At 39.0% G+C, this 13106-nt stretch overlaps 1 protein-coding gene across 1 annotated transcript; it reads right to left on the reverse strand.

Annotated features, from left to right (window-relative positions):
- Positions 1 to 1085: 1085 nt before the first annotated feature.
- LOC136258044 (long-chain fatty acid transport protein 4-like) lies at positions 1086 to 13050 on the reverse strand. The gene is made up of 6 exons (XM_066051346.1): positions 12793 to 13050; positions 10091 to 10509; positions 7781 to 7921; positions 7663 to 7732; positions 5102 to 5303; positions 1086 to 2139 (listed from the first exon to the last, which is right to left on the reverse strand). Exons 1-6 carry the CDS (start codon positions 12954 to 12956, stop codon positions 1192 to 1194), a joined length of 1944 nt encoding a protein of 647 aa, XP_065907418.1. The 5' UTR covers positions 12957 to 13050; the 3' UTR covers positions 1086 to 1191.
- Between the last annotated feature and the right edge of the window lie 56 nt (positions 13051 to 13106).

The raw sequence follows: 13106 nt of genomic DNA on the forward strand, positions 1-13106 counted from the left end.
TGGTTGGTTATTTAGAGAATTATTGTACAAGGTCTAAAATGATCAGACAGCCTTCATGGTGTCACTAATAAATAATGGATCATGTGATTTTTGCAAGTACCCAATTATATACCAATTTTCACTATCTGAATACCAAAATCCGATCCTTTATGACCATATAATAATTATTCCACCCAGGCATGTATATTTTGGATGCATTTGGTCAGGTGGAATTCATTTGCTTTTTGCTAATTTTTTGACAGTATAGACTACATAAATATTATTGCATAAATGCTCCTGTTTACCCTGAACAGACTGGTATATTATATGCTCCGGTGCATAGGTAGTGGCTGGAATGTAATTGTTGCCATCAAAAACTGGATGTTAGATAAATATATTTGATCTAATGGTAGTTAAAGGGCTCATACAGGAAGAACCTGAATAAAGGACCTGGATACGACTCATAATCAACTGGAAGAGGGAGATTCTTTTAAGTATAAAATTATGGTAATTTTAATTTGTGGGTGACATGGCAATATCACAACCTATGACCAATGATTTGAAGCTCTCCTTGTGGTAGCATCAACAGTAGTACAAAGGGAGAGTGTCTAACTACATAGCTTGCAGATTACTGTGAAATATGTATGTAAATATTTATACCTTAGAGAGCAAAGGCTTTACACCAATCAACAGCTCTCAACACTTATCAACAATTCGAAAGTGAACTATTTAAAAATGCAGTGATTTCGTACAGGCTGCAAGTGCATTTGGCAGTTAGACGCTCTCCCTCACTATTTTCTCTTGGTAGCATGAACCCATTAATTTCTGTCATTATTGACAAACAGAGCAACAAAATCCAAGTAGCAGGGACATACATACGCAGGTTACATCATTGTTTGGCTGCAGCTGTCTGCATGCAAGATTTGCAATACTAAACTATGATATCATTGTTCTACATTGGCGTTTCATATCTCATCATTCTAGCTGACTGTGTTCATCAGAGTAGCATAGATAGATAGACCTTCCTATTAGAATTGGTGATCACTATTTAACACAAAATTATGCAAACACAGCAGATTAACTGGTTAAGAATGCCTGATCCTAGGTTGGCTTTGAACACATACACATCTTATAGCCAAAAAAGAGCAAAATATCATGCAATTCAACTACATGTAGTACTGTGTGTGCACACATCTGTGTATGAGTACATCACTAAAAGTGATATTCTTCATCACAAATCTTCTTGTAGATATCTTCAGTCAGAGGGACGTACACCTTGTTGACAGGCTCCAGGAAGAACACTGGATCATTAATACAATTAATATTAAATGATTCTTCCTTGAGCTGACGTTTCATGATCTTGCTAGTACTGGTATAGTCTAGTTTATCAACAAGACGTACAAACAGTGGAACAGCATAGCTGGGTAATCGCTTCTGAACTTCTTTTGCAAGCTCAACAAAGTCAATATCATCTTGTTTCACAACAGCTAACATACCAGCACGACCTTCACTACCAGTTATCTCCACACCATAACAAGCCACCTGGGAATCATTAAGTATCTTAGCAACAGTGTTCTCAACTTCTGTAGTGGATACATTTTCACCACGCCAGCGGAACGTGTCTCCAGATCTGTCAGTAAAATAAAGGTAGCCTTGTTCATCCATTTTCAAGATATCACCAGTACGGAAGTATCTATCTCCCTTGGTGAAAACGTCTGTTAATATTTTCTTTTGTGTTTGGTCATCAAGTCCCTTGTAGCCATCAAACTGTCTCGCAACATTCTTTGGGATAATTCTACCCACCAATTCTCCAGGTTCGTTGTAGTCGGCTACTTGACAAAATCCAGAGGAATTTCTAATTGGTTCATTTGTGTCAGGATCAATACGTATAATCTTTGCAGGCTGAACAGATAATGGAACTATGACAGGAAGGAATCCAACAGCACCAACTTTGCCTGTTGTGTTTGCTGCACCAGTATTGCCTTCTGTGGAGCCATAAAATTCACCAATTTGAGGAATCTGATAACGTTCCTTAAACGCTTCCCAGATGTGAGCTCTTAATCCATTTCCAAAAGCCAACCTAACACAATGTTGTGTGTCTGATGGTTTAGTTGGCTGAGATAGTAAGAATCGACAAATTTCACCAATGTATATTATCACCTGTGGGTTAAGAAAGAATCAATGCACATATGAAATACAGGAATTGTTCGATTGTACATGAATTACTGTAGTTCTTCATGTAGCCATAATACCACCTCACTAATGTACAGTAAGGAGGCTATTATAGCACCACCTCACTAATGTACAGTAAGGAGGCTATTATAGCACCACCTCACTAATGTACAGCAAGGAGGCTATTATAGCACCACCTCACTAATGTACAGCAAGGAGGCTATTATAGCACCACCTCACTAATGTACAGCAAGGAGGCTATTATAGCACCACCTCACTAATGTACAGTAAGGAGGCTATTATAGCACCGCCTCACTAATGTACAGTAAGGAGGCTATTATAGCACCGCCTCACTAATGTACAGTAAGGAGGCTATTATAGCACCGCCTCACTAATGTACAGTAAGGAGGCTATTATAGCACCGCCTCACTAATGTACAGTAAGGAGGCTATTATAGCACCGCCTCACTAATGTACAGTAAGGAGGCTATTATAGCACCGCCTCACTAATGTACAGTAAGGAGGCTATTATAGCACCGCCTCACTAATGTACAGTAAGGAGGCTATTATAGCACCGCCTCACTAATGTACAGTAAGGAGGCTATTATAGCACCGCCTCACTAATGTACAGTAAGGAGGCTATTATAGCACCGCCTCACTAATGTACAGTAAGGAGGCTATTATAGCACCGCCTCACTAATGTACAGTAAGGAGGCTATTATAGCACCACCTCACTAATGTACAGTAAGGAGGCTATTATAGCACCGCCTCACTAATGTACAGTAAGGAGGCTATTATAGCACCACCTCACTAATGTACAGTAAGGAGGCTATTAGCCTATAAATAGAAGACATTGGAATTGTAACACTAATAATACGCAATTAGGAACAATATTTTGCTTTTCCACCAATTTTTCTTTCCAAAAAAATTGTAACTTATTATTCTAAATATTTGTCTCAAACTGTATCTCTTTTGTTCACCACTAATCTTGTAAGTTTGTCATTTCCAACTGCTTAGCTATAATCATTATTAATTTACAATGGTGACTGTTCTATTAGAGAATCTCAATCTTGAGATGGTTTATTCCACATAATATATCATAAGCACTGTATAATATGGATTGGGCTTTTTAGCCCACCCTAAACTCCACCCTCGCTTTTCCTTCATACAGCTTGGTAGTACTGACCAATAAGTACCTTTATAGGAATGCCAAATGCTCCCAACAAGTTTTCATGGATTATTAATTGTGACCGGATCTGTAAAAACCTGACACAATCACGCATTTTTAAAATTCTTGTTTATTAAATATTTATAATCTACTTAGCCAAATGTACCCTCTGGCAAAGTTTCAGCCTCTTATACAAATAACTTTAGGAGTTACAGCCCTACAAAGTAGCAACAACAGAAAAATCGATTTGTACAGCAAGTATAGGGAAAATAAATTACCAGCGCTTACAAAAGCGGCTGTAACTTACCTACGGATTAAAGTACAGAGCTACAATTTTCACCATCGTGTTCGCTATGAACAGGGGAATCAATTACTGGGTAAGTTCTTCCTTTACTCACCCTTCTTCACTGTATACAAAGGCAAAATTCATGAAGAAAAATAGATTGCGTACGACCGTTTCAACGTGACGTAAACAAATGCTCACATCTTCCGTATCCTAGGGTCTACTACAACGACACAAAGATTTTCCAACTCCTCTTGAGCAGGCAAATAAGATGATATCCAGAGTTTTATTGGTAGTCCTTTCCTTCACTAAGAAAGAGGCATTCAAAAAATTTACAGAATTTTTTCAATAATACGTAAGTATTTCACCAAATGTATTCAATGCTTTCTACTGTAAATTTAGGTTTGTGCGATTGTGTCGGGTTTTTGCAGATCCAGTCACAATTTTTCATTCCATTGAATTTTCTGCCAACTAACTGACTGGTGCTTTTAGCCAAGCGAGTTATGTTTACCCAATACCGCCAAGCTGTTTCAAAAGAAAACTAAGGGTGTTTTTCAGGTGATTTTAAATGGGCAAGAATGCCAAAAACTCCACGATCCCTATTTACAGTATGGTGTACCTTACTGTACGACACATGCACGAAATGAAAAATTTTGAGACAATATTTTGACAAATTGCAAAGCAAATGTGACCGGATCTGCGAAAACAGGACATAATCGCATATTTTTCGAATTTCTGTATATTGAATATTTATAATCTAGTGTACCCACTGGCAAAGTTTCAGCTTCATATGCCAATAATTTGGGAGTCACAGACCTACAAAGTAGCAAAAACAGAAAAATCGATATGTACAGCAAGGGAAAATAAACTACAGGTGCTTACAAAAACAGTTGTAACTTACCAACGGATTGAGGTATGTAGCTAAACTTTTCACCATTGTGTTCACCATGAACAGGAGAATGAATTACTGGGTAAGTTTTTCCCTTACTCGCCTTTCTTCACTGCATACAAAGGCAAAATTCGTGAAGAAAAATCGATCGTGTATGATCGCTTTGACATGATGTAAACAAACGCTCATAACTTACGTAATCACTATTACGTATCCTTGAGTCTACTGCAACGAAACAAAGATTTTCCAACTCCTCTTGAGCAGGCAAATAAGATGATATCCAGAGTTTTATTGTTAGTCCATTCCTTCACTAAGAAAGAGGGGTTAAAAAAATTACGGATTTTTTTCAATAATACGCAAGTATTTCACCCAATGTATTCAATGCTTTATACTGTAAATCTAGGCTTATGCGATTATGTCCCTTTTTTGCAGATCCGGTCACAAACAGTCCAACATTAGTGCTATACAGTACTGTACATTTGGTCCTTTATAAAAGTAGCATAACTACATGTACACAACCTTGTGATATGACCTTACAAAACAAGAGACAGTTCCTAGGGGATCAGGTTACAATGATTTATTTAACATACTCAGCATGCTGGTCAGCTTACCGTACACTTGTATTTGATGCAGTCATTCCAAAAGTTACTGGCAGAGAACTTCTTCCTCAAAGCTACAGTACAGCCCAGTGTAATCATTACCCCTATACCCAACGTGTTACCACTGGTGTGGTAGAGTGGTAGTGTGTCATAGATGATGTCTGACTCACATATCCCAAAAAAAGAGGATATAGCTCGGCTGGAAATAAAGTACCTGCAAATATTTATATATATCTCATGTGTGTACACATGAATATACATGGATCCATACAATTACAATGACACTACTCAATAACAAACACACTGGAAATGGGCCATTGTAACTTGCAGGGTAACTTAACTCTTATAGCCTACAACAACACTTTGATTAAAAGTCTGTTCACTGGGTTACTTTGAGAAGGTTAAATGAACAGTGTAACTACAGCGGTTTACTTGCGATAAACACAGAAAGTCACATATTTGTGTTTCCAAATTCTATAGCCATGTGTTTGATTTCGATCGTGGGTTTACTAATGCAAGTTGTATATGGCCTGAATAGACCACTTTATTTAAAGGCATGAGGAATTTAATTAAGGATTGACAATGTATGGAGTACATATTTTCTAAACCACACATTGGTTATCATAGAAATTTGTATGTTTTTCAAAGTGTCTCACAGACTTACAGTTCCTTGGATTGAAATGAAACTTGGACACAAGGTTTACCACCTATAGAACTACCAATTGGCACAAACAGAGTGAAAATAGCATGTTCATATGTGAAGATATGGCTTCAAGAATGTAGTACATGTTGTGGTGAAGAATAAGCCTGATAGTCACAGAAACACTTGCTGAAAAGATCCTAATGTATCAGTATCCAGTCCTACAAGCCATAATCAATCCTTAATGACAGTACAGTAAAGGTCAAATAACGTTATACTCCCATCCTGTTACAAGATACTTTGTCCTGTTACTAGATACTTTGCCAGGGTCTGTAGCTTACTGTTATAATTGATTTTGGTTTAAACTGTTATCCTGTGTGGTCTGTGGCAATGCTAATGTTGGTGTTAGTAGTAATAAAGGTTGAATTTTATCAAGTCATAGTGTAAGATGAACTACAGGTACTTGATGACTAGTTTTCATATCAAAATGATCACAGTGCAGCAAGCATTATGACTGCACTGCTGTTATGTGGTTTCCCTTACTGATATAAATTTGCAATGTCTCAGAATGCTTTAACAGGGTGATAAAGGAGTGTTTATTACCATGCTGCAACTTATTACTACTGAGTGCACCCATACAAGTAATGAGCAAGGCTATGATTGACCTTGTCAGTTATCCCTAGACCATAACTGCATTAATGAAACTAGTTTCATAGACTTGTGGCAAAGCATAGGCCAAATGATAGCATTTTTCAAGAAGGCAACCCATCTTGTTACATCACAAGTAGAATGACGCAAATTGCGTAGCCATAGGACAGGCGCTTCAAAAGTTACAGCGCTTTGTGCAAGCATAGATAATGTATGCGTTCCTAATGGATTGGAAATGTCCGTTAAATTATTTTCCTATCCTAGTTACGGTGCACCAATACATTGGGAAATTTGTTGAGTGGCTGTTTGGCTTTCTCTTGCTTGTTTGAAGGTCCGTTCGAAGGCGTGGACTTTTGTTTTACATTGTTTATTATGTTGCGTTGTGTACTGAACAAGAACACAGCATGTCTGTGGGTACTATATAGGAGAAATATTGTTTGCGACAGGTGACAATGGCAGGTACGCACCAGTTAATAATCCAACAGCAGTGCTATTAACCAACTTCTCGTCACCGCATTTACACAACCAAAGAAATGTGTGATACATTGAAATAAATTTTAAGCTACAGTACTGCTCAGCTTGAGCTAAACAATAGCACAAAGTAGTGCCTGTTTTCTGAAGTTTTATCGAAGCAGTGGAAATATACAGCGAAGCAGTGAATATCTAGCTAGCCTATTACACTCTACCTGCTACAAATTTTAACATGTTTTAGATCTTCCAGAAACATCCACTGTATAAGTAGTCAACAGCCACCATTACAGATAGTTTATTTCTCGAGGTTGACTGCAGGCATCAGGAGAGCTCCAATAGGTGTGGTAGGCAAGGCGTGGACAAAGGGCTATTTTCAAATGGAAGATGAATGTATAGAGGTCAATTTTGCTAAGTTATGGGCCATTAAGGACCAATACTGGCTAAAATGAAAGGAAATTTATAGACAGGTCTTTATTCAACACTATACGGAGCTGCACAGCTACATATGATTGCCCAGAGCTCCATAAAAGGCCCCAGACTGTTCATACAGGTTTCCACTGGGCTTGGAAAATGCAACCAGCAAAAGCAGACCACTTAATCATCATTTTGATAATGAAATTTGATAGATTATTCATGTAGCTCTGAGAAATCAAACCTACTGCTGTCACAGGTGATTAGATCAGTTTTCCTAGATCTAAAACTTTTTACGTCACATGCTATATGTAAACGACAATTATAACAGAGTGAGATCAATCCCTACTATTATATATAACTGTACTTAATGATACACACAGCTTGAACTACATGGGCATACTTTGTGTGTTTTATTACAGCAGGTTTGGGTAGCCCAGTAGTACCAGATGTATAAATGTAGAGCAGCACTCCTGTGAAATGGACTATGATGGTACAGAACAAGTAGTAACGATGTTTACCTGTGGACGACTTGTCATACAGCCCATCTGGTGGAGATTGTTTAGAAGCAGCCCCTAATTTCTCATCAAGTTTAATAGCATTAGGGACACTGGAGGAGTATCCACGAACACACATCATTTTGAATTCTCCAACATCATCACCTAAAAGCAAATATGTAATAATTATTGTTAAGCACAATAGTACTAAGAGTGTAATTTCCCATCGTGAAAAGGTACAATGTGGATGGGAGGCTTAACTTAAACAACTACACCTGTTAACGTGAATGGTCAGTATTTCAATAGCAACGCCATGTATGTAAATATTTGCAGTGACTACCTAATATAGTGCTAAATAGGCTTGAGCCAAATTATGCTTTGAATATAGCCAATAATCACATTTCAGAGGGCTCAGTCTCACATATCAATGGTGTATGTCAGTTTCCATTCTCATACAGCTATTTTCACAGCTTTGTGCACCTCCAGTGCATATATAAAAAACCCACAATCAAACCCACAAGTCGGTCTTTTCCATAGCTCGAACACATGTCACAGCTCAAATATTCATTCTCAATTCTACTAAGATGGAATTGGTCTATCTCACTGAGAATATTCCAGAAAGTTTACCAAACTGGGAAAGATGCGGATTCTCTCCAAAGGAATTAAGAATTTATAAGGTGGGAGTATGGTTTGTTCTCGGAAACTTAATGCTGCCTTGTCACACTTATGGTGGACCAAGTAGAATAACTGTCATCGTTGTTTAATTACTACTGTTTCAGGATTGTCGTCATTCTCAGAGCGGAACAAATCACCACTGTTCTCGGAGCAGAACATATATCTGGTACCACCGTTCTCAAAACAGAATGACTCTCCATTGGTTTTAAAGCAGAACAAACCGCCCCTGTTATTGAGGCAGGGCAACTCCAGAATTATTGTTCTCAACATCATGGTCAGTGCACAATAACTCACTGTCATTCTTGGAGCAGAACAAATCCCTCAACTCTCAACAGAGCAAGTAACACGGAGTGGTTACAGAAAAGAGCTATAGTAGTAATAAGACATTAGAGTGGTCCCATTTCTATGGTCCCAAGAAGGGGGGAGGAGGAGCAACAACCATTGTCAACATGAAGTGAAGTTGCTTGGATACAGTAACGTTTGGGATGGAAACAATCAAAGCAGTATTCATTCACTATCAGCAGAACCAGTCAGTTCACGGTTCACATGTCTCTACCTTGTGTTTAGCATCATGAGTATATACAGTAGATGCCTAAACTAGCACTTAGGAATAAGTGCTAACTTACATGAATGTCATACTGCTACTTGCAAAGTTGAGATTATGAGAGTGTAAACAGTACAACAGGTAATGATTTTCTCATTCACCACCAGAAGGAATCATTTCCAAGGGACAAGTCATATGGTTCCCTGTTATGATAGGGGTGTTGTGGTATCATCTGAAATGTCGATGTCAATATTTCATCCTGAGAAGTAGCAGTGCCATGTGTTGGGCACTGAACTCTGTGCTCTTTGGTGAATGTTCAATTGTGCTTTTCCATAGACAGGCACCTAAGAAATCTATCAATTGCCTAGAGAGTATATACCACAACAGGGTGTGTACAGATGGAGTCTATTGCTCTACATATATAGCCTTTCAGACAAGGTTTAAGCGGCCCTGCACCATATTAATTGTACTCTCCCAAGTCGGGAGCCAACACTTAAATGAACACACACACACACACACACACACACTACACAACACACACACTACACAACACACACACACTACACAACACACACACACACACACTACACAACACACACACACTACACAACACACACACGCGCACAAACATTCATTACACCCACACACACTCTATACACACAAGCACACGACGCAACACACACAACACACACTTACACACACGACACAACACACACACACATGACACAATACACACACACACGCACAAACATTCATTACACCCACACACACTCTATACACACAAGCACACGACGCAACACACACACAACACACTTACACACATGACACAACACACACACACAACACAACACACATGCAGCAAATACACAACACACGCATGCATGCACAAACATGATGGATGCGCACACACGTAAGTACACAAATCATTTGAGAAAAGTGTCATAAGTGAAGGATAGCAATGTTATTATAGTGTTGGGCACTTATAGCTCAGGTACACTTTTTCATTAATATAATTGACAACCCTCACAGTGTGGTGATAAGTTAGTTATCACCCAGCGTGATTCTCCCACGCACTAGAATATAATTGTAATACATTAAATGTGTACTAACCATACCTTGTAATGAAGAAGAAATATTAGCCACCACTTCAGAGAACACTTCTCCATACACTAAACACTTTGCTCCAGACACAGTTATACAATGCAGTAAACCATCTCCAGACAAGTTAGTATTAATAAGTGCTGCATGGACTCCAATCTTTGCCATTCCCAGCCATAGTCCAACATATTCTGGTGAGTTCTCTAACAGTAAAGCAACTGTATCACCAAATGTGAAGCCTTCACTATGAAAATAGTTAGCTACAGAATTAGAATACTCCTCTAAATCTTGAAATGTCCATATCTGATCTTCATATAAAATGGCCGGCTTGTCTTTGTGTTTGACAAGTGTACGATTAAATAAGTCAGGTATTGTGGAATTATCTTCCATTATCCCTTTCAGCTCTTTTTCCAATCTCGAAAATGTTTTTATAAACCTGTACGTATAAATTCTCTTAATGACCAAACACCACAATTATGTGCATGGTATCAAGTTTGCTATTCTGGTCATCAGGATTGTGAAAACTGTTTCTTACCCATGTCATGCACTTAGAGGCCACTGTATACCAGTGGTCATGTGATCCACCCAACTGATTGACCATAACCCGACTAGTAATCACCTTCAGCAATATAACAATCAATTATACAACACAAAAGGAGTGTCGATTGCAAAGAGCAAATGCAAGCACACAAGCTGGTGCAGGTCATATGACGTTTGGGAATCTAAGGTTCTGAATTTTGTTTAGTTGATTACAAATACAGTGGAACCTCTTGTAACAGGGCCGGTAACCTTAGTATTACAGCCACGTTGCTATGGTCCGAAATGATTCCCTATCAGTTAATTTGTATATAGAAATAATTGGCATTAAGCCTCTATACCACATATTGCAGCCAACATCCCAAACAGCACTTTGCTATACAAAAGGTCATACAAAGTGGCCAGAACAGCCATGACGGTGAATAAACTAGCTGCACTACTTCATACTTCTTTACCAATAGAATGATATAGGACTCACAGTTGCTCTTTTCTGTATAGATAAGCATATAATCACTGCCCCACAGTGTCATTCTAAATTGAAGCTTGCTACACAAAGTGCAGGTTTATGAATGAGGTGGAATGTGTAGTTATCAGTTCACTGTCCTTATGGTCCAAGGATTAAAAGGGAAGATCTACGGTATCAACTACTGTTTTAGCTTTACAGGTTTTGTAGCTAGCTAGCTTATTCAGCTGACCATGGAAATGTATACAAGTTATAATATATAACTCTTGACCTCTATAGAGCTAGGTCTTGTTACTTAGTTACACTTCAGTAAGCAGTAAAGAGAACCAGAACAAACTTTGGTTTGTGGCCTATAGCTGCTTTATGGAGATGAGTTAGGCAGACATGCTATAAAGGCCAACTGAGCCGTGGGTCAGCGACAACTAGTACTAGGTAAAGTACCTGCATGTGGGATATGGTTAAAATTAAAGCTTGTTAGCCATCTCCCAGTGCATGAAATACGCACTCACGTGATTGAAATTCAAATGAGAACAAATTGAGCCACTCGTGAATCACTTTCGTTTCTGAAAAGGAACCTTGCAGTACACTCTTTTTGTAAATATTCGTGTTAATTGTTCACTCAGGGATGGTCTGGGCCAGCGCGGCCTTCGTTAAAACCCGGAACGGAACGGACCGGACCAGAATTTTATTGTTGAGGAGCACGTATCCAACTAAAATAAATTTCGGTGCGCTTGCAAGGGATAAAGGACGTGGACTCTGTTCTTCATTTGCACTCAGGGCACGATTGTCTACTGATATCCAGAGTGGCTGATGGTGATTTCGAAGCACATATAGTCGTATACTGGTATATATACAAGTTTGCGAAGCGGAAACGTAGCGTATTACAAGGACTGGATACTCTCACCGTAGCTAACAATGGCGGCGAGATACAAGCTAGCCAAGACTGGTCATAGATAATATAGCTAACTGGACTGATCTGTATACATACCGTATGCAAGGAAATTTAGACTTAAGAAAATTTTGACTAATCAAACCCGATTCGTCAAATTCTCTCACGTATAAATTTCCTTGCGTACGGTATGTAGATCAGTCCAGGTATATTATCAGTGACCAGTCTTACAGTAGCTAGCTTGTATCTCGCCACCATTGCATAGTTAACCTTGTGGTACTTTCTTTTTCTACCTACAGCACTTAGTTTAGCCAAGAATGTGCTTCCAACAAAGCATGTAATCCGCCATTGTAAGCCTTCCAACCAGAAGTGACGCAAAGTGGTCAAACTAACCAAAACAATTATCATAACAACATCACAAGTCATTCTTGTAACAAAGTAAAGTCATTAATGCCACCGTTCTGCTGTAATAGGATTAAATTTGTCGAGGCGCGAAACCAGCCTAAGGACACTGGTTCTTGTACAAAGTCTATGGGTGTGTGGCGCAGTTTCCAATCCAGGGGGGTATATTAACTATGGTTGGAGGATACTTTTCGTGTTGCAGACCCTACCTTGAGCTACAGGAGCCCTTTAAACAGTTTGAGCCCTATCAATGGGACCCTGTGTGTCTGTATGGGTAGTGATTAGTTTGTCCTCACTACGCCATCAAACCTTTGCTCCACCCATTGCAATCCAAACTCCCACGCAATAAGAACAGTAGGTCAGTGCGCTCATCGGGATACAACACGCATCAACACAACCAATGTACTTATGTACTGTAAAACACGTACCTGACGTCTCTTGGAATCATTTGGCATCTTCTAATGAGCCTCCATCCGCCAAGCATCAAAAATGCGATGAGAGAAGCACCAAGCGCCTTGACAAAGTCGAGACCATACAGTCCTAATCCTAAACCTATCAAACATGCAACAGCAAACGCTTTGCGTGTTTCCATGGTTTACTCTACGCAAGCTGCACCACAGAAAAGAATAAAGTCAAAAACCGAGGTCAAAACCTTTTCAGAAAGAAGCGCACGTCTGACGTCATAAGCAGCGCACGCCCCTCAACATTGATTTCTATACTGCTGTTAGTAGAGCGGCTAAGG

The sequence above is a fragment of the Dysidea avara genome, chromosome 6, assembly GCF_963678975.1.
Source record: "Dysidea avara chromosome 6, odDysAvar1.4, whole genome shotgun sequence".
NCBI classification, from domain to species: domain Eukaryota; kingdom Metazoa; phylum Porifera; class Demospongiae; order Dictyoceratida; family Dysideidae; genus Dysidea; species Dysidea avara.